General features: G+C 40.2%; 1 protein-coding gene across 6 annotated transcripts in view; it reads left to right on the forward strand.

Annotated features, from left to right (window-relative positions):
• The window catches only part of APP (amyloid beta precursor protein), a 287,131-nt gene that overhangs the window by 250,054 nt on the left and 14,898 nt on the right, over nucleotides 1-22,179 (forward strand). For 3 of the 6 annotated variants that reach the window (XM_005548883.4, XM_005548885.4, XM_005548887.4), the window contains 3 exons: nucleotides 9,566-9,787; nucleotides 16,236-16,289; nucleotides 19,607-19,707. In XM_005548883.4, the coding sequence (XP_005548940.2) occupies nucleotides 9,566-9,787; nucleotides 16,236-16,289; nucleotides 19,607-19,707 (377 nt within the window). The remainder of the gene's footprint in view (nucleotides 1-9,565; nucleotides 9,788-16,235; nucleotides 16,290-19,606; nucleotides 19,708-22,179) is intronic. The other 3 variants (XM_005548884.4, XM_005548886.4, XM_005548888.4) reach the window with 1 other exon arrangement.

Consider the following 22,179-nt stretch of genomic DNA (forward strand, 5'->3'; position numbering starts at 1 on the left):
GTTTTTGTTTTTGTTTTTGTTTTTTGTTTTGAGACGGAGTCTCGCTGTGCCACCCAGGCTGGAGTGCAGTGGCGCGATCTCGGCTCACTGCAAGCTCCGCCTCCCGGGTTCCTGCCATTCTCCCGCCTCAGCCTCCGAGTAGCTATTTTTTTGTATTTGTAGTAGAGACGGGGTTTCACCGTGTTAGCCAGGATGGTCTCGATCTCCTGACCTTGTGATCCACCCGCCTCGGCCTCCCGAAGTGCTGGGATTACAGGCTTGAGCCACCGCACCCGGCCCACTTGTTAGTTTTAAGTGTACTTCTCAGGATGTATGTCAGTTTGTTCAACCATCAATGGGAGTAGTGATCCCACTAAGGAAGGTTATTGTGGTTATGAAATCAGCAGATGGGTATGAAGAAGCCATGAGTGCAGTTCTCATGGTTATGAAGGTGTCGTAGCTGGCACAGTCCCATCACAGTATGGCTCTGGCATGGCAGATGGCTGTAGCATATATGCCAATCAAAACATCCCTACCATCCTTAACGATCTCGTGGGTTCTCCCCCAAATCAGCTGCTCCACTGACCTACAAGTAAGTCCATGCTTTTTAAGCATATTTACTCACTAGTGAAGGCCCGTCTGCTAAAAGTGTCTTCAGTAGGGGAGAGCTGCTCTTTTCTGGGAAACCCAGCAATGAAGTTTGTCCTATGATGCCTTCTACACTTACTGACCTGTTTCCTGAAAGCTTCCCGTAACACATGGTCCAGGGAAAAAGGAAGTCCTTGACCAGTCTTTCCTGTGGCTTTCTGGTTCAGAAATGTGACCCTGATGATAAGAAACTTCAAGGCATGACTCTGGGCTCTCGGAACTTGACTTTTAAGGTGTTTTGGCAATATTCCCCTGGCAATATTGTTTCTTGGCCCACACTCATCTCATGCCTTGTTTTGTTTGCTTTGTTTTTGAGACTTTTTTTGTTTGTTTGTTTGGTTTTGGTTTTGGTTTTTGAGACCAAGCCTCGCTCTGTTGCACAGGATGGTGTGCACTTGGCGCAGTCATGGCTCACTGCAGCTTCCACCTCCCGGGTTCAAGCAATTCTCCTGCTTCAGCCTCCCAAATAACGGGGATTACAGGCACACACCACCGTGCCTGGCTAATTTCTGTATTTTTTTAGTACAGACGGGGTTTCACCAGGTTGGCCAGGCTGGTCTTGAACTCCTGACCTCAAATGATCCACCCACCTTGGCCTTCCAAAGTGCTGGGATTACAGGCGTGAGCCACCGCGCCCAGCCATTATGCTTGTTTTTCTTTCATGAAGGGATAACCAAAGCTGTTGTGTGGTGGTGTCTTGGTACAGCTGGTGGCTGTGGTCAGTGTGGTGGAGGGTAGATGGTCACATGCATGAGAGTCACCTGGGGATCACATTAACATGCAGATTCTGATTCCCTGGATCTGGGTGGGACCTGAGGTTCCGCATGTCTAACAAACTCCCAGAGAACACCCATGTAGCAAGAGTATGGACAAAAGGATTCAAAGCGAAGGAACTGTAAAAACCACGGAACCAGCCTCCCACGATTTTGCGGATGAGGAATCCGAGCCTTGAGGAGTTTCAGAGGCCATGGAGAGATTAAATATAATAAACAGCATAGCAGTTGTATGTTGAGCCAAGAATCAGACATGCACAGAACTGCTGATTGGAAAATGAAATCTGATCTCATAGTCCTGGTGTGGGCAAAATGCCTAGCTAGAGTGGGTGACCGCTGATTTTTAGTGGAGCTTCTTGATAGGGAAAATTAGCCCATCCTATTTACAGATACTTCCAATGCAGCTGTGTCAGGGGAGAGAGAAAAAGGGACATGGAGGAGCGTGTGGGGGTGTGATCTTCAGTCCTTTCAGGCAGGCACATGAGTAAATTTTTATTTAAAAGATAAGAATTGGTCATATGTGAATCTCCTGTTAGATAAGATTAACAACAAATTTCCATTTTGGGAACCAAAAGAATCAGAAAATAAGAAAAACAGTAATAGCAGTGGAGGTTCGATCCTAGCCAGAAGAAAAACCAGCAAGCCTAGGGACTTCATATTCTCACTGGTGTCCAAATCAGAGTTTTTTTGTTTTTTGTTTTTGTTTTTGTTTTTTCTACTTTTTTTACTTTTAAGTTCTGGGATACATGTGCTGAACGTGCAGGTTTGTTACATAGGTATACATGTGCCTTGGTGGTTTGCTGAACCCATCCACCCATCATCCGGGTTTTAAGCCCCACATGCATTAGGTATTTGTCCTAATGCTCTCCCTCCCTTTCCCCCCAACTCCCCAACAGGCCCTGGTGTGTGACGTTCCCCTCCCTGTGTCCACGTGTTCTCATTGTTCCGCTTCCACTTATGAGTGAGAACATGCAATGTTTGGTTTTCTGTTCCTGTGTTAGTTTGCTGAGGATGATGGTTTCCAACTTCATCCATGTCCCTGCAAAGGACATGAACTCATCCTTTTTATGGCTGCATAGTATTCCATGGTGTATATGTGCCACATTTTCTTTATCCAGTCGATCATTGATGGGCATTTGGGTTGGTTCCAAGTCTTTGCTATTGTAAATAGTGCTACAGTAATCATATGTGTGGATGTGTCTTTATTGTAGAATGATTTCTAATCCTTTGGGTATATACCCAGTAATGGGATTGCTGGGTCAAATGGTATTTTTAGTTCTGTATCCTTGCAGAATCACCTCACTGTCTTCCACAATGATTGAGCTAACACTCACACCAACAGTGTTAAAGCATGCCTATTTCTCCGCATCCTCGCCAGCATCTGTTGTTGCCAGACTTTCTAATGATCACCATTCTGACTGGTGTGAGATGGTGTCTCATTGTGGTTTTGATTTGCATTTCTCTAATGACCAATGATGATGAGCTTTTTTTTCATGTTTGTTGGCCATATACGTGTCTTGTTTTCAGAAGTGTCTGTTCATATCCTTTGCCCACTTTTTGACGGGGTTATTTTTCTTTTTTTTCTGGTAAATTTGTTTAAGTTCCTTGTAGATTCTGGATATTAGACCTTTGTCAGATGGATAGATTCAAATCAGAGCTTTAACAGCCGAACTTTACAGGGAAAAGGCTAAGGTGGCATCTCCTTTATATGAAGAAAATGTTCTTCTCCAACCCAAATGTGTTCAATGTATGGAAGAGGCTGTTCAGTTATTATAACTGACACTTGTAAAAGATAACTGATTGATTTAATGCCTATAAATTTTATTTTCTTTAAACCTAACGTGTGACCATTACATTTTTAGAAGGCATTTGGCTAGTGGATTAATAACTAAAAGAATATTAGATGAAGTCATCTGCTTCCTATTCAGTGATTGTTTTATTTATGAGGCTATTTTTCTCAAAATGAATGATCATGAATGTCTAAAAAAAACAAAATCTTTAGCCATTTGAAGATGAAATTACTATTATCTTTTGATGCTTTCTTTAAAGTATTTTTAAGTATTTACAATGGTACTAAGTGGTGGGGCTTCTTCCCTCTGTTACTCTAAGTATCTCTAAGTATGCCTTGTATACACCCTCAAAGCTTTTTTTTTTTTTTTTTTTTTTTTTTTTTTTTTTTTTTTTGTGAGACAGGGTCTTACTCGGTTACCCAGGCTGGAGTGCAGTGGCACAATCTCAACTCACTGCAACCTCCGCCTCCCAGGTTCAAGCAATTCTCCTGCCTCAGCCTCCCAAGTAGTTGGGATTACAGGCGTCCACCACCACGCCTGGCTAATGTTTTGTATTTTTAGTAGAGACGGGGTTTCACCAGGATAGCCAGGGTGCTCATGAACTCCTGACCTCGTGATCCACCCACCTCGGCCTCCCAAAGTGCTGGGATTACAGACATGAGCCACCATGCCCAGCCGCCTCAAAGCATTTTTTAAAGAGCGCGGTGATGTTGTTCATTGGGTGTTTGGTATTTGAAATTAAATACCTCTGTTATTGATTAAGCCATATTTTAAATATCATCACTAAACTCAGTTAAATATTTCCACTTTTAACTGCAAGGCTCAAATGCTTGGATAGTGTAGAAGATATTTGACTTCAAAGATAACTGCTACAATTTCGGGTCATAACAGAGAGCTTTTAGGGGGGAAAAATAAGTCCTGGGAGGAAAATAAGCAAAGTCTCTTAGTTTAATATAGCGGTTGGCAAATGTAGATGCTTAAAACCTCTGAAAATCCCCAATACAGACCATCAGAGCACTGTAATTAAGTATTAAATTAATTCGGAAAAAAGGATAATCCATCAGGGCCACTAATGTAGTGGAAGTGTGGTTTCGGTGTGATTAGTCTCACCATGGAAGTCAAAGTCCCACTCAGAATGAACAATGAAAGAATCATATTTGTCTCTGGGTATTTTGTCATAGGCTCAGTTGCCCAGTGCCAGTGTGTTAGCAACTGGTAAAATCCTGAGCCCTTAGTTGTGTCTGCAGGTAGCTGGCTGCCTTAGACATTTTATGATGACGAAATTGAATTCTACTTCTGATAATGGTAATCCATCATGTCTGCCTCTTTTTTTTTATTTTTTTATTTTTTTTTATTTTTTATTTTTATTTTTTTTTTTTTGAGACGGAGTCTCGCTCTGTCGCCCAGGCTGGAGTGCAGTGGCCGGGTCTCAGCTCACTGCAAGCTCCACCTCCCGGGTTCACGCCATTCTCCTGCCTCAGCCTCCGGAGTAGCTGGGACTACAGGCGCCCGCCACCTCGCCCGGCTAGTTTTTTGTATTTTTAGTAGAGACGGGGTTTCACCATGTTAGCCAGGATGGTCTCGATCTCCTGACCTTGTGATCCGCCCGTCTCGGCCTCCCAAAGTGCTGGGATTACAGGCTTGAGCCACCGCGCCCGGCCTCTTTTTTTTTAATCTTAAAACTGCACTGACAGCCAGGCACTGTGGCTCCCACCTCATCCCAGCACTTTGGGAGGCCGAGGCGGGCAGATCGCCTGAGGTCAGGAGTTCAAGACCAGCCTGGCCAACATGGAGAAACCCTGTCTCTACTGAAAATACAAAAACTATCCGGGCATGGTGGTGTGTGCCTGTAATCACAGCTACTCAGGGGACTGAGGCAGGAGAGTCACTTGAACCAGGGAGGCAGAGGTTGCAGAGAGCCAAGGTCACGCCACTGAACTCAAGCCTGGGCGACAGAGCAAGACTGCGTCTCTAAATAAATAAATAAATAAAACCACACTGGCATCACTGTTCTAAATGACATAGCCAGGGGTGGTTATTTCTAAATTTTCTGTGTTGAATTAAGATAGACATGTTCCTATTTTGAACAACAACAACAAAAGCTAAGTGTATTTCACTCTGCTAAAAATGTAACTTTTCTTGAGTCTGTCATTCTTTCACTTACATTTTCTGAAAATGAACATAGTAAACCAGGAAAATTAACCACCATGGAGCTCAGCATGCTGGTGGCCAGTTGGAGGAACTTTTCTACCAACAGTGTAACAGAGAAAAGAGAAACCGGGGTACCACAGCGTACCTCAACCTCAGATGCCCTGGCTATTCTGTGAAGTACGAGTGTAAGAGTTCTCTCTGTGATCTTTTGCTACTCTGCCTTTTTACTGCCAAGGGATAAGATGGGTACAGGGCCCTTTCCAGCTGCCCCTGCCTGAGAAATGCCATTTGGTGACCAAAAGCAATAACCATTCCATAGGACTCGCAGTGATTAAGTCAGCTTACGAATCCACAAGAGTGGAAGAGACTGCTAAAGACACTGGAACAGACACGCTTAATAATGCCTGATTTCTGCAGCTACTTTTGTGATAATACGAGAGGCTGAAATAGATAGGGGCTGAACGTGGGAAGACTGGTGTTTAGAAGCCCAAGACTTGGATTTCAGCACTGGTGCTTACTGGCCATTGGGTCTCAAAGAGATTGGTTCCTTTTTCCCAGCCTCAGTCTCCTTATCCCATCAGAATGACAATGCCTGCCTTGGGAGAGGAGAGTCATATAGGAGAGGGCATTGGAGCTGGGCTCTAAAGAGTTCAAATAACGTAGGTGAGCAGAGATGGGCTTCCGAGATAGCAGGAATAGAAAACAAAAGTGTCAGAATGGGTATACATGGTCTTTCGTGGGAATACCCCAAGATATTTAGCCTGAGAGAGAGGTGTGGTGTAGACAGCTAGGAGCTGTGAGTTTCATGGCTAAATATGGGGTGGGCCCAGACCACAGAGGGCCTTCAGCATCTGTCAAAAGAATTGGAATTAGTTCAGTAGAAAATGAAGACCTACTGAAACAGAGGGAGCCATTCCTCATTCCTCTCTGTCAGGAAAATATTTGGGGAACCAAAAAATAAAAAGTAGCAGGGAAACCATTGTCTCAGTCGGTTTGTGCTGCTTTAACAATGCCAGAGACTGGGTAATTTGTAAACAATAGAAATACTACAATTCTGGAGGCTGAGAAGGCCGGGTTCAAGAGTGGGCCCGACATTGTGTGCCAGGGGCCTGGTCTCTCTACTTTTAAAATGGCGCCTTGTGGCTGCATCCTCCAAAGGCAGCAAACCCTGTGTTCTCACATGGCAGATGCACAAAAAGAGGCCTGTGCTGGTTCCCTCTAGCCCTTTTAGAAGGCACTAATCCATTCGGGGGTGTGGAACTCTCATGACTTGCTTTCCAGAAGACCCCATCTCTCACTACTACCACAGTGGAGATGAGGTTTCAACACATGACTGGGGGACATTCAGACCATAGCAAGCAGTGAGGAGACTATTGTAATTATCCAGGGGAAAAGTAATCACACTCCCAGGGGCGGTGCGGGTGGTGTGGAAAAGCAAGCGGGAAGTGGTTGAGAGAATTCAGAAATAGAATGCAAAAGGATTCGTCAGTAGTGTAAGTACCAGACACGAAGAAATACAGGGAGTCCTGGATGGCTCTGAAGGATTCAGGCCTGTGACTGAGAGGGAGAATGAATGGTTCTGCCATGATTAGAAAACAGAAAAGGCGGGTGGGAAAGCCAGGGACCTTGAGTGCAGTTGTGTACCTACCAAGTGCATGGATCAGCAGGGAGCCCTAAGTTGGTATCTCCAGCAAAATGCTGGAAATATACAAATTTGAGTGGGAGGGAGAAGTCAAAGCTGGGGAAATACATTTCAGATTCATCCAAAGGTAGGAGATCTTTATAGTTTCAAGAGTCAATGGGATTTCCAAAGGGAGAAGTGTAGAAAAAGATAGAAAGAGATACAAGAAGAAAATGACAGGGATGAAGAGAGGAGAAAAAAAGAGTGAGAAGAGTTATTCAGAGATGCCACAGGGAAGAAGGTAAGTACTGTGTATGCAAAACAGTAAAAACATTTCCAGATAAAGGACAGGGTAGGCTATAGTAAGTACCACAGGCCCAAGAACAGCATAGCCCCTGGGGGGTCCAAGAGCTTTTTTGCTGGCAAAGGTTATTTCCTCTCAAGATGAATGTGTAAGCACCAATAATTATTAGTATTCCAGAATATCTTCTCTTTAGCATAGTAAGTGCATAACAGTCACAAGCAAAAGATTTATATAAAGGAAATGCTCATTTAATTTATTTAATCGGACATTGGCTAAGTTATCAGCCACTGCCTATGGCTTTGTAAGACATGAAAAAGTTGGAGGAAATGTAATGAGGGCCTTTTATCTGTAAGGGAATAAAACCACATGATTTTTTAAGTATTTACAATGATAGCTAAGTGGTAAGGCTTCTACCCCCTGTTACTCTAAGTATGCCTCGTATGCATCCTCAAAGTCATCATGAGAATCAAGTATTGAATTTTAGAAACGGTGCCACAGTGAATAGGGATATATTATAACTCAGATTAGACTTCAAAAGGACTGATTTGCTTGAGATTTCATCACTTAAAATCTCTTGCAATAAAACTGACTCCATGAAAAGATATTACTCAACATACTTTAATGCTGTTCCATCAAATTATTTTAATGGGCATATTTGAACAGAATTTTAAGTTTTCAGATACATTTTTTGTCGATATAAAAGAGAATTTGAAAGATGATTATAAAATGTTACAAATCAAATTTAAATCCTGATCTTTTCATTTTCTCTAGCAATAAAGCTAACCAGCGATATGTCTGAAATATATACTACGGCAAACTCAACACAGATATGATTGGAAAATGAGACATTTTGGTTAATCAAATATTGTTGTTAGTGCGATGCTATCTGTCGGTCTCTAATTTGTAAAAAATCAGAGAAAAACATGGTGAATCTTTGGTGACATAAGACTCACAAATCTTGATATCCTGGGGTCAGTTTTTAAAGCAGTAATTACACATGATACAAGATTATATTCTAAGCTCTTTTTTCCCAGTAAAAAAAGATAAGTCAATGATGTTGCTTAAAGTTGATTCTTGTTTAATCAATTTTTAAAGTGGGGGGTAGGCAGGCACTGACAGCATTCTTTGGAAAGGGAAGCAACAGAGGAGAAAGGCAGAACATTTGCCGTCTGCTCACATTGGGAAATGTGGGGAGCCAGGGGTGGTTAAGTCCAGAGAAGGCTGGATGTCCGTCTGCAGGGCTATATCTAGAAGGGCAAGGGAACGGTTTCCTTGTTGCCTCAGGGCATAGATCATGCAGCACAAGAGGAGCATTTAGGAAATGCAGATTTTTTTTTCAAGGCAAAACTGAAAACTATTCAAGAAGGTAGCAAACTGCTGACCCATTAATGCTTTGCTTATCCTTGCAAGTGTGCAAGGCAAGACAGGAGATTCCCCGTTGTCTTTCAGCTTGAATGAAATTGTGCCTCGCTTACTGCCACCACACCAAAGCCTGGTGTTTATTCCTGTGAGATCATTGTATACTGGGGACGTCTAACTGTGTCAGGAGGAAATGGCAACGGAGCTCCTGTGGCCTTTCACCTCTAGGGGTGCCACGCTGCAGCACACTGGCCCGCTACCATGCTCCTGACGCCAGTCCTGCCAGCAGCTCTTGTGAGCTGTGACTTTGCATGAGTAGCTTGAATGCCATGTGCCTCGGTAATTGTCCTTATTTCACTATCTATCTGTTCTTTTGGAAGGTGGCATTCTAGGTCATTACGTCATAAACACAAGTTGAACTTTGTGCTTCCATTCCAGAGGAAACAATATACCTCATAGTTAAAAAGCATTTCTAAAAAAATTCCTACCAAAAGTCATCGCTTAAGAACTTAGTCTCCTAGTGCCTCCACTTCCTCATTTGTTGCGCCTCTGTTCCTTCCCTTTCCAAAGAATGCTGTCAGTGCCTGCCTACCCCCCACTTTAAAAATGGATTAAACAAGAATCAACTTTACAGAATATCATTGACTTATCTTTTTTTACTGGAAAAAAAGAGCTTAGAATATAATCTTGTATCATGTGTAATTACTGCTTTAAAAACTGACCCCAGGATATCAAGATTTGTGAGTCTTCACTTATGTTACCAAAGATTCACCAAAGATGTAAAAGGGAGATGATAATGGTACCTATGCCATGGCTGTAAACGAGGTCATGCCTGTGGAAGCAGTTGAAGTCATGCCTGGCAGAAGTGAATGGTGGCTGCTGCTGCTGCTGCTGTTGTGATTGTTGTTACTCACCAAAGAGATGGTTTTGTTTGGTTTAGATGAGCTGCTTCAGAAAGAGCAAAACTATTCAGATGACGTCTTGGCCAACATGATTAGTGAACCAAGGATCAGTTACGGAAACGATGCTCTCATGCCGTCTTTGACCGAAACGAAAACTACCGTGGAGCTTCTTCCCGTGAATGGAGAGTTCAGCCTGGACGATCTCCAGCCGTGGCATTCTTTCGGGGCTGACTCTGTGCCAGCCAACACAGAAAACGAAGGTAAGAGTCCCCTGAACCAGCAAGGGCGTTCCGGCAGGTATATATAGACATACATACATGTGTGTAGGAGGGAGAGAGAGATTTATCTTTTGTATGTTCTTGAGTGGTGAATTTTTTTGATGTAATAATAAATATTTTCATTTCAATTTTACTTTAAAAAGTAACTATTAGGAGTTACTATGTCATTAAAATAATATTTTATCTGTGTAAATTATTCTTTATATTTTTTATGCTGCAAAGCAAGTAAACTGCCAATTGTTGGAAAAGATAACAACCCCACTGTATAGGTGGCAAAACAGAATGGTAATGATTTACATAACATTTGCAAGTAAAGGACCTCTTGTTTCCCAAATGTCCAGATTTATATTCTAGGGAATATTATCCTTCGAGTGAACACTCCTGGACAAAGGGGAGCCACAGTGTATTATTCAAGAGGCAGTTCTTCACATGGAACATGTGTGGCAATAACATTCTTCTAATTTTTCTTTTCCCGTTCTTCTTCTTAATATAAAATAATACAGTGTATAACAATAAAAGCATATACATAAAGAGCATGTACTGTATGTCATATACCATTTTTATGACTTTTTCAGATGAGGAAGTGGAGGCACTAGGAGACTAAATTCTTAAGCGATGACTTTTGGTAGGAATTTTTTTAGAAATGTTTTTTAACTATGAGGTATATTGTTTCCTCTGGAATGGAAGCACAAAATTCAACTTGTGTTTATGACATAATGACCTAGAATGCCACCTTCCAAAAGAACAGATAGATAGTGAAATAAGGACAATTACAATTTATCCACAGAGAGGAGGTTTGACAGGGCCTGCGGAGATGGAGATTTGACAGGCACCAAAGTAGTCTTCATTGGCTACTTACTTGTACATGAAATTTCAGATTGAATTAAACGCTAAAGGCAAAGATAGAGAACTGCATATAAATAAAATTTAATTTTGCTTAAGACTTAATTTGTGTTTAGAAAATTAAATTCAAGGCAGCTGCCAAAATTAAGGAGCACATTGCTCTAAATGTTTTTTCCTTTGGTATCTCAAAGAAGTAAGATTCTTCTCTATCAACAAATTTGAGCAGTAGATGGCATCGTTTTTCACAGGGATTTCTTAGCAGAAATATCTGTTCAAGCGAGAGCATCTTTCAGCTTCTTTTCTTTTTTATTCATGTTCAGAAGTATAAAATTACACACAAACACCTTGATTTCTAGATACAAATAACATGTTTTTTAAGAACACAGCATTTTACCTGATTTTCTTTATTAAGGTAGCAAATGTTGATGGAGATTTCATATTTATAATATACCTTATAGGCCGGGCGTGGTGGCTCACGCCTGTAATCCCAGCACTTTGGGAAGCTAAGGCGGGTGGACCACAAGGTCGGGAAATCGAGACCATCCTGGCTAACATGGTGAAACCCCATCTCTACTAAAAATACAAAAAAAAAAAACATTAGCCAGGCGTGGTGACGGGCGCCTGTAGTCCCAACTAGTCGGGAGGCTGAGGCAGGAGAATGGCGTGAACCCAGGAGGCGGAGCTTACAGTGAGCTGAGATCGCGCCCACTGCAGTCCAGCCTGGGCGACAGAGCAAGACTCTGTCTCAAAAAGTAAATAAATAAATACATACATACATACATACATAATTTTTAAAAAGTAAAAATATATATATAATATACCTTATAACATGCAGTTAGTACATTCCTCAGACTAAATCTAAATATAATATTAGACCTTAAGTGCACTGGACAAGTTTTTTTTAAAGAACCATTGCAGAAAATATGTAGACTGTTTTCACAATGTGAGTCATCACCCCAAATTTGTTTCCTTAATTCGAAAAAGGGCACCTTATAGTAATAGCAAATACAAACAGCATGTTACTGACGATGTAAAAATAATTAAAACTTTACCATTTATGAAAACAATTCTTAATCACATAGAAGAAAACAAATTTAGGGACAGTTCATTATCAAAGACCTGGGCAACTACCCTATTAAATGTATTATTAATAGAGTGCAGATTGTGTTCTTTCTTTACAGGTAGATACATTTTGATCATTGAAAGTCCTTTTCATTCAGTCTCTAACGAGAATTTTTAGTGAAAAATGTCCAATCTCATTTTCTAAATTGAAGGCACACTAAATTTGCTCTTTCACTAACAGCATAACGTGTAGCAGCAGCCTTAGGAGACAATCTGCGTGCACACGTGTGAATGTACACACACACATACACTGAAACCCTTGGGTACTGCCAAGATGTCCATTTCAGCAAAGAGCTTGATTAAGTACTTCTGGATACTTGACAAACATGCAGCTATTACATTGCCTAGGCCTCATGAAAAGAGCTGATATTCTTGTTAAATAAGGATTCCGTTTGAACAGTAAAATCTAGTATAACAGTATTGGGAGGCAATAGGACTTGCAGTGTCAGAGTCTTGAGTTGGGGTACTCTTCGTTATCAGTCCCAACACTGATATATATTCATTATAGCAAACAATTTGAAAAACCTCTCCAACAATTTTTCAATAAAATTGATGGCCGTCATCTCATAGGATATTAAATACTATTCCACACTCGTGAACTCCTGAATGATACAGACCAGAGTTTAAATTCCAGCTCTGCTCTGCGCTTATGAGCAAGTTACTTAGCCTCTCTGGCTGCTTCCTCATCTGTAAAATAAGGTTGATAATAATTCCTAACTCGGAGGTATAGTACAAGCATTAAATAAGAAGGCATAAAATAACTCTTACCAAAATTCCTGGAACATAGTAAATGTCAGTGGTAGCTTTTTTTTTTTTTCTTTTTTTTCTTTTTTTTAATGGAGCCAGGATCTTATTAGAGAGACTTTATCAGCCTGTCTCAAGATGGCCTGAACAATGTATCCTTAAAATAATGAATATAATAAGCCATATAATGAGATACAGTCCTAAAGCCATCTCTCTTCTCACACCGTCTCCCACCTGTCCCCAGAAACTTGTTAGTCTTTCTTTTTACAGACATGTGCGCGCGCACACACACAACTACTGAAAACATCTAAAATTCTCAAAGGATTTCCTTTTGTTCTTCAGGCAGTCCTCATTATCATAGTTTCAAATGCTTGCCAAAAATGTGTTGTTTTTCTCAAGAACAATCAGGGAAATCCAGAGGAGGGTCTGATGCCCATTTTTTAAATTTGCATTGAAAAAAATAAGCATATCAGAGTTTTCCAATATGATATACTCTTGAACAGCTGCAATTTGCCTTAAGACATTTTTATTCTTTGGTTTTCACATTCACAAAACGTAAATGAATGGCTAGGCTGCAATGAAGCTGTTGTTACAGAATTGTGCTCACAAATTGTGAAATGATCTGGCTGGGAGCATTAGCGTTAATGACATTTGTGTTTGTTCTGCTTTTTCCTGACTGCCTGAGAAGGGCAGCCACAAAGAGCGGCATAGCATGCAGTAACCGCCAGGAAGCCTTTGTGGCCATCAGTCTGCCTCTTCGTAAATAATACCTAGATATAATATGTAGATAAAATACTGTAATATTTTTAAAGAGACACAGCAGGTCTTATAAGACTGTATGGATGTATTTGCAAAGTGTGAAGCTGCCTTCTAGTATATTTTTAACTAGCTTTATAGAGGCAATGAGGAAGCCAATTTAAATGCTGAAATTTAGATTAAGTAAGTATTTCATTAAACTTACAAACCAGTTCTTGTCAGGCCTCTTATCCATATGTAAACTGGTGTACTGCTGATTCCTCATTACCTTTGACCTGGTAGAGAGTTTGTACAAGGCAGCACTGTTAATAGTTTAGGTTTATTACAAAGAACACCAGAAGTAGCAAACTCAAAAATCCCAGAGGTCTGACCATTCTGTTTCTCTCCTCTTACAGCAAAGGATTAGATTCAAAGCTACTGAGATCAAAAGAATAACTCATTGCTGCTTACATTTTATTTTAACTCTATTAAAAGTTAAAGATAAGATAATCTATTTCTTGTTTTTAAATTACTAAACGGCCAATGTAAAATGTTTTTAACACTTTATTGATGAAGTTACTTTCCAATTAAGTAAAGGTCCATTGGAAAAATTGGAAAGTATTTGCAATGGATTGGGAAAAACACTACTTTGTTTTGTCGGTATTTTTTTTTTTTTTTTTGGCAATGATATCATAATTGCCTTTTAAAAAAGAACTGTATTTTAATGTCTGCTCCCTGTGCCACTTATTTTTTTAGCATTAATTTATACTAAATCAGCTTCAATCTTTTAAAGCAGATTAAGGTTTATGTCACTGAAACTAGTTTTGTTTAATCTTCCTAAAAAATAGGAAAGGTTTTATTACTGTTTTTAAATAGTACATGCCTATTTAAAAAAAAAAAAAAGAGAAGAAGAAGAGTGGGGAGAGGCAGAGAAACTTATAGGACTATATCATTTGTAAGTTTCTTTCGCATAAGTATACTCATTTGAACCCTGGAAAAAACCATTTACTCTGTGACACAACTGAAGTTCAGAAAGAATGTGATTGGCCCCAGATCACGGAGAAAGTAAGTGGTGACGTTAGCAGTGGCCCCTGGGACCACTAGCTCCTCAGCCTGCATTTAAACCACAGGTCCACTTCACTTACTTCCCCTGAGTTGCATATACATTTTCTAATAATGTAACTATTGATGTATGTGCTCACCACCACCTCAAGGTACGTGTTTGCCCTCGTGCATGTGGTTTGGTGTGTTCTTAACTGCAGTTGAAGCACTATTTGGGTTCCTCATCATCAGGAAATTCTCAAAAAGTACAATGACCTTTCAACTAACTGCATTTTACAAGGAGTAATAACAGTTACTCATTACAGGTTGTTGCAGATAAGAAAAAACATGAAGTATAGAACAACCAAACTTCATTGTCAAAATGTATTTGGGAGTTGCAGAAGAAAGTGAAGTATGTCTTCCTCTAAATGCACTAGTGGAAAACTAGAGAATAGTCATTCTCGCATCAGTTACTACGGAATATTTAATCATAGGATATTTAATCAGTGCAGTTCTGTAGTATTTGGTAGTGTCTGAAACAGGCTTTAAAGGTTATTTGTTCCTCACTATAATTAGAAGATGCAGATGTTAACATTTCTATTTCCATATGGAGAAGCAGCCACAGAAGTGGGCGCTTGCCCAAGGTCACAGATGTTGTCAATGTTGGGCCCAGGCCTGGGATCAGATGCCTCACCCTCCTTTTGGCTCCACCATGCTGCCAGTCTCTACATAAGAAAGGACCAAACCACCTTACTCTTTTATTTCATCCAAATGTCCTAGTGCTCCCCGAAATATTTTCTCATATTTTGGAGACTTGGCTTACTGCCACTTTTTTCCTCCCTCACTGTTTCTATTAACATGTGTCATCCAAAACTGATTTGGACTGAGAATCCCACCTTTGAATGCCTGGCATGTGTGCATCAGTAAGCTGGATGGTTTTACTGAAATTGTTAGGAGCCATCTCATCGAGCACACCGTGTCTCCCTCAGCACCTGTGCTCGCTTTGTCTTACCTTCTTCCCTTTACACTTGCCACCTTACCAAAGGGGCTTCCCCCTGTGCCTCCACCCCATGGCTTCATTTACCCTATGACCATTTATTAATCCTAAAAACTTCGCCTTTGTCCCCATTCCTTGTTTCTTCAAACACCAGTGTAAACAAGGAAGTATTTTCTGAGCATCAGAAGTGCTTTGGAAAGGTCAGATGGTGGTGAGGAATATCGTACTGTCCACACTGCTTTCTTTGGGTCAGACCCAGAACACATACAAAGGAAAAATTGGGAACAATGGCAAATATAAAATGAAATATCCTCATTTCACACGTTTCAGCTGTGTGTCATCTGTCAAATGGAGACCAGCCTTTTTGAAAAAGAGAAAGACAGACTGCGGTTTCCCTCTTCTGCCCTCATACTAAGGACAAATTTGATTCACTCACTAAATGGCAGATGATGTGGTAAAACTTGGCTCTCCTGATAAATTCATATTTGCACTTCCCCTGGAAATTTAAGAGTCCTTTTGTAGTTAATTAACTGTAAAATAAGATAAGATTGGGCAGTTGTAAAAGGAAGTATCTTTAAGGTTTTCTGCTAGGCTGGGAATATTTTATTTCTAATCAAAAGCCAAGAAACTATCTCTAAACTAGCTCAGAGGAAAATCCACCCTCCCCACCCCTCTTCTTTGAAGTTGCTGCCTATCCTGGTGAGGGCTTTTATTAGAAAACTAAGGAGCAGGACTGGCACATCAATAGCGATCAACCATTTAAAGTGCTGCCCCTCCTGGTCCTCGATGCTCGGGATTAACTCACTGTGGTTCCTTCCTGGCTGCTCCTTTTTTGTAACTTGTTTATTGCATATGCTTTTTTTCCCTGCTCGACTATGTTCGGGAGCCACGACTTACCATCTCGATTTGTCTTGTTTGCTTTCTGTGTCTCTTGCTTCCTGTGCCCAGTTGAGCCTGTTGATGCCCGCCCTGCTGCCGACCGAGGACTGACCACTCGACCAGGTATTGGAACCGCTTGACTTCTGCCTCTCCGCATCTTGTGCCTGAGCTGAGCAGACGTTGTCTCCTTTCTGCATGTTAATAAGCCTCTTACTGCTTACTGTAGAGTAGAACCTGAAGTGACCTTAGAAACCACACTTTTAAAAATTCCCCTTGACTTTTCCTTACTTTTCATTTCCGAAATTCCGAGTGAAGTGATTGGTTTTTTGTTTCTGAGCTTTCCTTCTGAAACCTCAAAGAGAGCCCTTCCAAATCTGGCTTTTTTTTAATTTTATTTTATTTTATTTTTTCTTTAAAACAAACAAAAAACAGAGAAGATTATATAGCTCCTGTCCTTACAAACAGAAGCCCAGACAGATGTAGACGGTCCGGTGATGACTTGGATACCAGTGTGAACATCTCTCCTTTCTTGTTTGGTGTCCAGATGGGTCACCTTCTAACTAAACTGCACCCAAACTTCAATCAGTTACTGAAGTAGACATGATTTCCTGAAAATACCAGAATTGGTTTCTCTCCAGAGCCAGAAATATATCTTCTCTTTTGTGGGTTGTATGTACTTATTCTCAATGAGTGGCTAAAGTAACACAACAGATGTAGATGCATAATTTTGCACATAAGCCCTTTATTTTTTTATATTACTTAAAAATCCCATTAACACTGAAATAGACACTTATTTTTTTTACAGTTTCACAGGCATTAAGAAGAAACACATTTTTATTTTATGAATAATGTCGTAGCACAGCAGAAGCACATACGTGCCTGGTGTCTACTCCATGAACAGCCTCACCCAACTGAGAGTAGCCAACGCTTTCAGTGAATCAAAAAGAGGAAGAAAGTTATTGAATTGACAAATCTGTATATTCCAGAGAGATTTTAATCCTAAATAACACATACTTTCCCGTATTTATTTTCTTCTTTATCCTCATCATGTCCCCAGGCAATAATCAAAGAACAGGGAATGAACCTTCTTTGAAGATATTAATACACAGAGGTCAGCCTTTGCTGCCTGGTTCAGATACAGTCAGCAGCAGAGCCAGAAGGAGACCCACGCTGTCCCTCACGCTTCCACCACAGGCTCAAGCCATGACCGCCTCCTCCAAGCACAGTCACTCGTGAAGACTCAGAGTCTGCCTTGTGGCATCTTCATGCCTTTATGCTGCGATTAACAATGGCAGCAGAGACAGTAGCGTGAGACGTCTTGACAGCTGGTCTCGTTGATGTTATGAATTTCTGTCTGTAGGCTTTTAAGGGGAATTTAAATTATAGTGAGTCAGAGACAGTTTCAGTTCTTCTGATGTCCTCCTTATTGTCAGTGTCATGTAAGGGAATCTCAAGGAGCCAGGAGTTGACATTCCTGTTCTGCTCAGCCAACTTGTAAGGCCTCGGGCTGAGGGTCAGTTCAGTTCTAATTGCAACCGCAGCCAGCTGAGGTTGGTCATTTGCCTTGGGACTTTTTTCATGGTGCTTCTCACTTTAAAAGATTTGCTTTTCATCTACAAGCATAAAACGTAACTTAGAAAGTGCTCATTTGACTCATTCAGTTTTATCAAATTTCTCCATTGGGCCAGCAGAGCCTATATGTTACTATTGAAATCTCCAGGAAGAGGTGACACTACCAGTCAATGTTTTTTTTCTTTTTTTAAAAAAAAAAAATTGTTTTTTGGTTTTTGTTTTTTTGAGAAGGAGTCTTGCTCTGACATCTGGCTACCCAAGTCCAAGTTCTTATGACTCAGACCAATCGCAGGCTAAGAGAACTTGAAGGTGAAATAGAACCATTGCCTGTGGTCTTTGTGGAAAGCTGGGAAGGTAGGGATAGGAAAATGAAGTTCTGAATAGCAAAAAGGAGAGAAGGTAACTTCACAGTCTACAAGCCAGGTATAGATTGACATTGATTATGGATCTCTCTTCAAACAGGTTATCAAGTGGAAGCTTTTTGAACACTTGGATGAGGGAATGGGGCTATGTCACAACCAGCGTGGATTTCCTAGGTTTTGTCAGATTATCCTTACCTTCTCCTTGTATGGGCTGTGCTGTTAGACTGGCACAGCATATGCTGTGGACATTGTGCTTTTCAGTGTCAGCAAGATGTGTGACAAGTTTCCCAGCATCTCATAGACAAGACTGAAAGAGTGATTAGGCCAAGAGCAAGAAGTAAATTCCCCTGGGAGCCAAAGGAATTGGGAATGTGTAGCCCAAGTAAGACAAGAACCAGCAGGAGCATGCCTCTCTTTAGGGATGTGATGCCTGTTCAAGGTTTTACTGTGGAAGGGAGAATTAGGCTTGCTCTGTGTTGAATCAGACTTCAAGGATGGAAGTTACAGGGAAACTGATTCTGGCTTCATGTAAATAAGGCCATTTTGGCAGGCAAATCTATCAAAAACTGGAGAGAAATTGATACATTCCTCTGTGTTCAAACAGGAACTGACAGTCTGCCCCTGGGTGGGAACACCGCAGAAGAGATGACCTCAAAGCCCTTTTCATCCTAAAATCTGATGTTTGATAAATAAATGTTATAGCATGGACACTGACATTTATATTTTGTACTTAGTTTTTGGTTTTTAAATGACTTTGCGTTTTGTTTTAAGCTTCAAATTATTATTTGAATAATGAAATTCATCAGAACAATTCGTATTAAGAATCATATAGCAATTTATAGAGAAGGAAGAGTTTGTAGGTTATAAAATCTGTTAGTCGCTAAGAAGCATTTTAAAAATTATGTACTGTAGCTCTTTATTCAGCAGACGAACCAATTACAATCTGTGTCTATAACTAGAACACTTGACTAAAATCATATAATTTTTACAACGCTTCACTGCATAGATACATGAACATAATTTATTTGTAGTTGGAACAAAGCCCCAAAGTAGCAGTTTTGTTCCACTAGGTAATTAATGCTCATTTTTAAAGCCTTTTATTGTTATTTCTGAAGTAATGAGTGCCCATGGAAAAAGACACATAATAGGCTAAACAATGAGCCCCTAAGCCAAGCCAACATATTCCAGGAACAAATCCTTGCCAACCTCTCAACCAGCATTTAACTTCTGCATTTCCCCCATTTTCAAAAATTATAGCATGTAATTAAAGGCAGCAGAAGGCTTACGTTCAGGTTTCCCTTACCTTTTCATTTCTTTTTGTTTAAAATAGATAGTAATTAAGGATTTAAATATAGGGTATCATTTTTCTTGAAGAAAGTCATTCATCAATTTTCCTCTAACTTCAGGCCTAGAAAGAAGTTTGGGGTAGGCTTTGTCTTACAATGTTATTATTTATGAGTAAAACTAATTGGTTGTCCTGCATACTTTCATTGTGATATAATACAGGTTCTGGGTTGACAAATATCAAGACAGAGGAGATCTCTGAAGTGAAGATGGATGCAGAATTCCGACATGACTCAGGTTATGAAGTTCATCATCAAAAATTGGTACGTAAAATAATTTACCTCTTTCCACTACTCTGTTTGTCTTGCCAAATGACCTATTAACTCTGGTACATCCTGTGCTAGAAATCAAATTAAGGAAAAGATAAAAACAAAAATGCAATGCTTGCCTATAGGATTACCATGAAAACGTGAAGAAAATAAATAGGCTAGGCTGGGCGCAGTAGCTCACGACTGTAATCCTAGCACTTTGGGAGGCTGAGGCGGGTGGATCACAAGGGCAGGAATTGGAGAACAGCCTGGCCGACATGGTGAAACCCCGTCTCTACTAAAACTACAAAAAAAAAAAATTATCTGGGTGTGGTGGCATGTGCCTGTAGTCCCAGCTGCTCGGGAGGCTGAGGCAGGAGAATTGCTTAAACCTCGGAGGTGGAGGTTGCAGAGAGCCGAGATCATGCCTGGGCAACAGAGCGAGACTGTCTCAAAAAAAGAAAATTAAGAGGCTCTGTGTGTAGTTCTTTCAGACTACAGGGCAGCTAAGTTCGTGCAGGACTCGGGACTTAAAGTAGAATTAATTTCAATATAGCAGCCACTTTAATTTCCACTGTGTTTTCTGGGAAAATAGGTTTACTTGAAGGATCAGAGTCAAACGCGTGCATACGCTGCTTGGTTTTCTAGAACACTTTATATAGCTTAAGTTCACATCTGGAACTGTCTTCCTTTGCTCATTCATCTCTCCCCCAGCTTTTTCTTTTCATTCCCTCCCCTACCTCCCATGCTTTAACTTCTCTTGCAAGAATAAGATCATGGGGTGAGCAGGACCCCGTGATGTTCCTGATAGTGTTATTCATGCAAAGAAGACAGCAGCTTCCTTTTCAGATGAAATCACTTTTCCCCCCTAATGTTAGAATTGGAGTAAATCAAAAGCCACATCTCTTTTGTGGTCAGCTCTAGTAGTTACATAAAATCCTTTACCAAAAGCTTAGAAATTCAGATAAATCAAATAGTGGATTCTGTTAGGGTTCCATCTTATCAGTAGGTGCAGTAAGGGGTTAAATTAATAAGACAATTTTATCACATTCAGTGGTGGACAGAAAAATGGTAATAAAATTTCCATAGCAATTATACTTGAAGTTATCTCAGGCACTTCTTTTGTTTGTGTGTGTGTGTGTGTGTGTTAGCTTTTTTCAAGCAGAAAATGTCTTTTCAGTATTCATAAGTAAAGTTGATAAATCCTAGTATTAATCTCGAAAAGAAACACCTTCAAATTATTATTTATGCCTCACTTGACTCTTAAATAATTGTAGCAAATAAAAAACTGACTTGGGATTTGGATTTGCATTCTTAACTCCCATCGTTCTTTTTTTACACTAAGACATTTAGCTTTTTGAAGCATGGTTTTCATTGGCAAGATAATCTAGTATCAATTATTATAAAATCAGGGTTTCTCTTGATGAGGCTGTTGCTGAAGAGGTTAATAAAAACTGGGAAACCACTGAAGAGTTGAGAGTTGGTAGGGCAGAAAGCTGAAGATTAATGTACAGAAAATTTGCATTCACTGGGGCTTGTGTCATATAAGCCCATCTCCACAATTACACTAACGCCTATAATGTGACAGTGACTAATGGCAGCGGCAGCAATTAGGAGAATCAGCTCCCTCTACTGAACTAGTTGATAAGATAATGTACTATAATTAGTGCAATGAATATCACAGAATTACAGTATTTTCTTAAAGGCACAGGAATATGTCCAGACTTGCATTTATTCCTGATTACCTCACACTAGTATATTAGCTAATTAATGATTTGCTTTTCATAAAAATATTGAGCTAGCATATTTGTTTAGTAAAGGGAATAATTATGAACAATTTCTCATTTTGTTATAAACCATGAGTAAAACACTTTTAGAAGTTGCTTCATTTGCTGTATTTTATATTGCCTTCCAGATTGCTAGTATGTTAGTTTTAACTTAGAAGAATCAGTCATTTGACTACCTTGAGGCTATATTGAAAGAATTTTTTAGGGAGGTAGAGGCATACCTTGGAAATTTCAGAACACCACAGTAAAACACATTTTGCAATAAAATGTCACACAAATTTTTTGGCTTCCCAGTGCATATAAAAGTTATTGGCCAGGCGTGGTGGCTCATGCCTGTAATCCCAGCACTTTGGGAGGCCAAGGCGGGTGGATCACAAGGTCAGGAGATCGAGACCATCCTGGCCAACATGGTGAAATGCCTTCTCTACTAAAAACACAAAAATTAGCCACATGTGGTGGCATAGCATATGCCTATAGTTCCAGCTACTCGGAAGGCTGAGGCAGGAGAATCTCTTCATCCCGGGAGGCAGAGGTTGCAGTGAGCCGAGTTAGCACTCCAGCCTGGGCAACAAGAGTGAGACTCCATCTCAAAAGAAAAAAAAAAAATTTATATTTACACTATACTATAGTCTGTTACATGTGCAATAGCATTATGTCTAAAAAAAAGCCATGTACCTACTTTAATTACTTTTATTAGTAG

The sequence above is a fragment of the Macaca fascicularis genome, chromosome 3, assembly GCF_037993035.2.
Source record: "Macaca fascicularis isolate 582-1 chromosome 3, T2T-MFA8v1.1".
Taxonomy (NCBI): domain Eukaryota; kingdom Metazoa; phylum Chordata; class Mammalia; order Primates; family Cercopithecidae; genus Macaca; species Macaca fascicularis.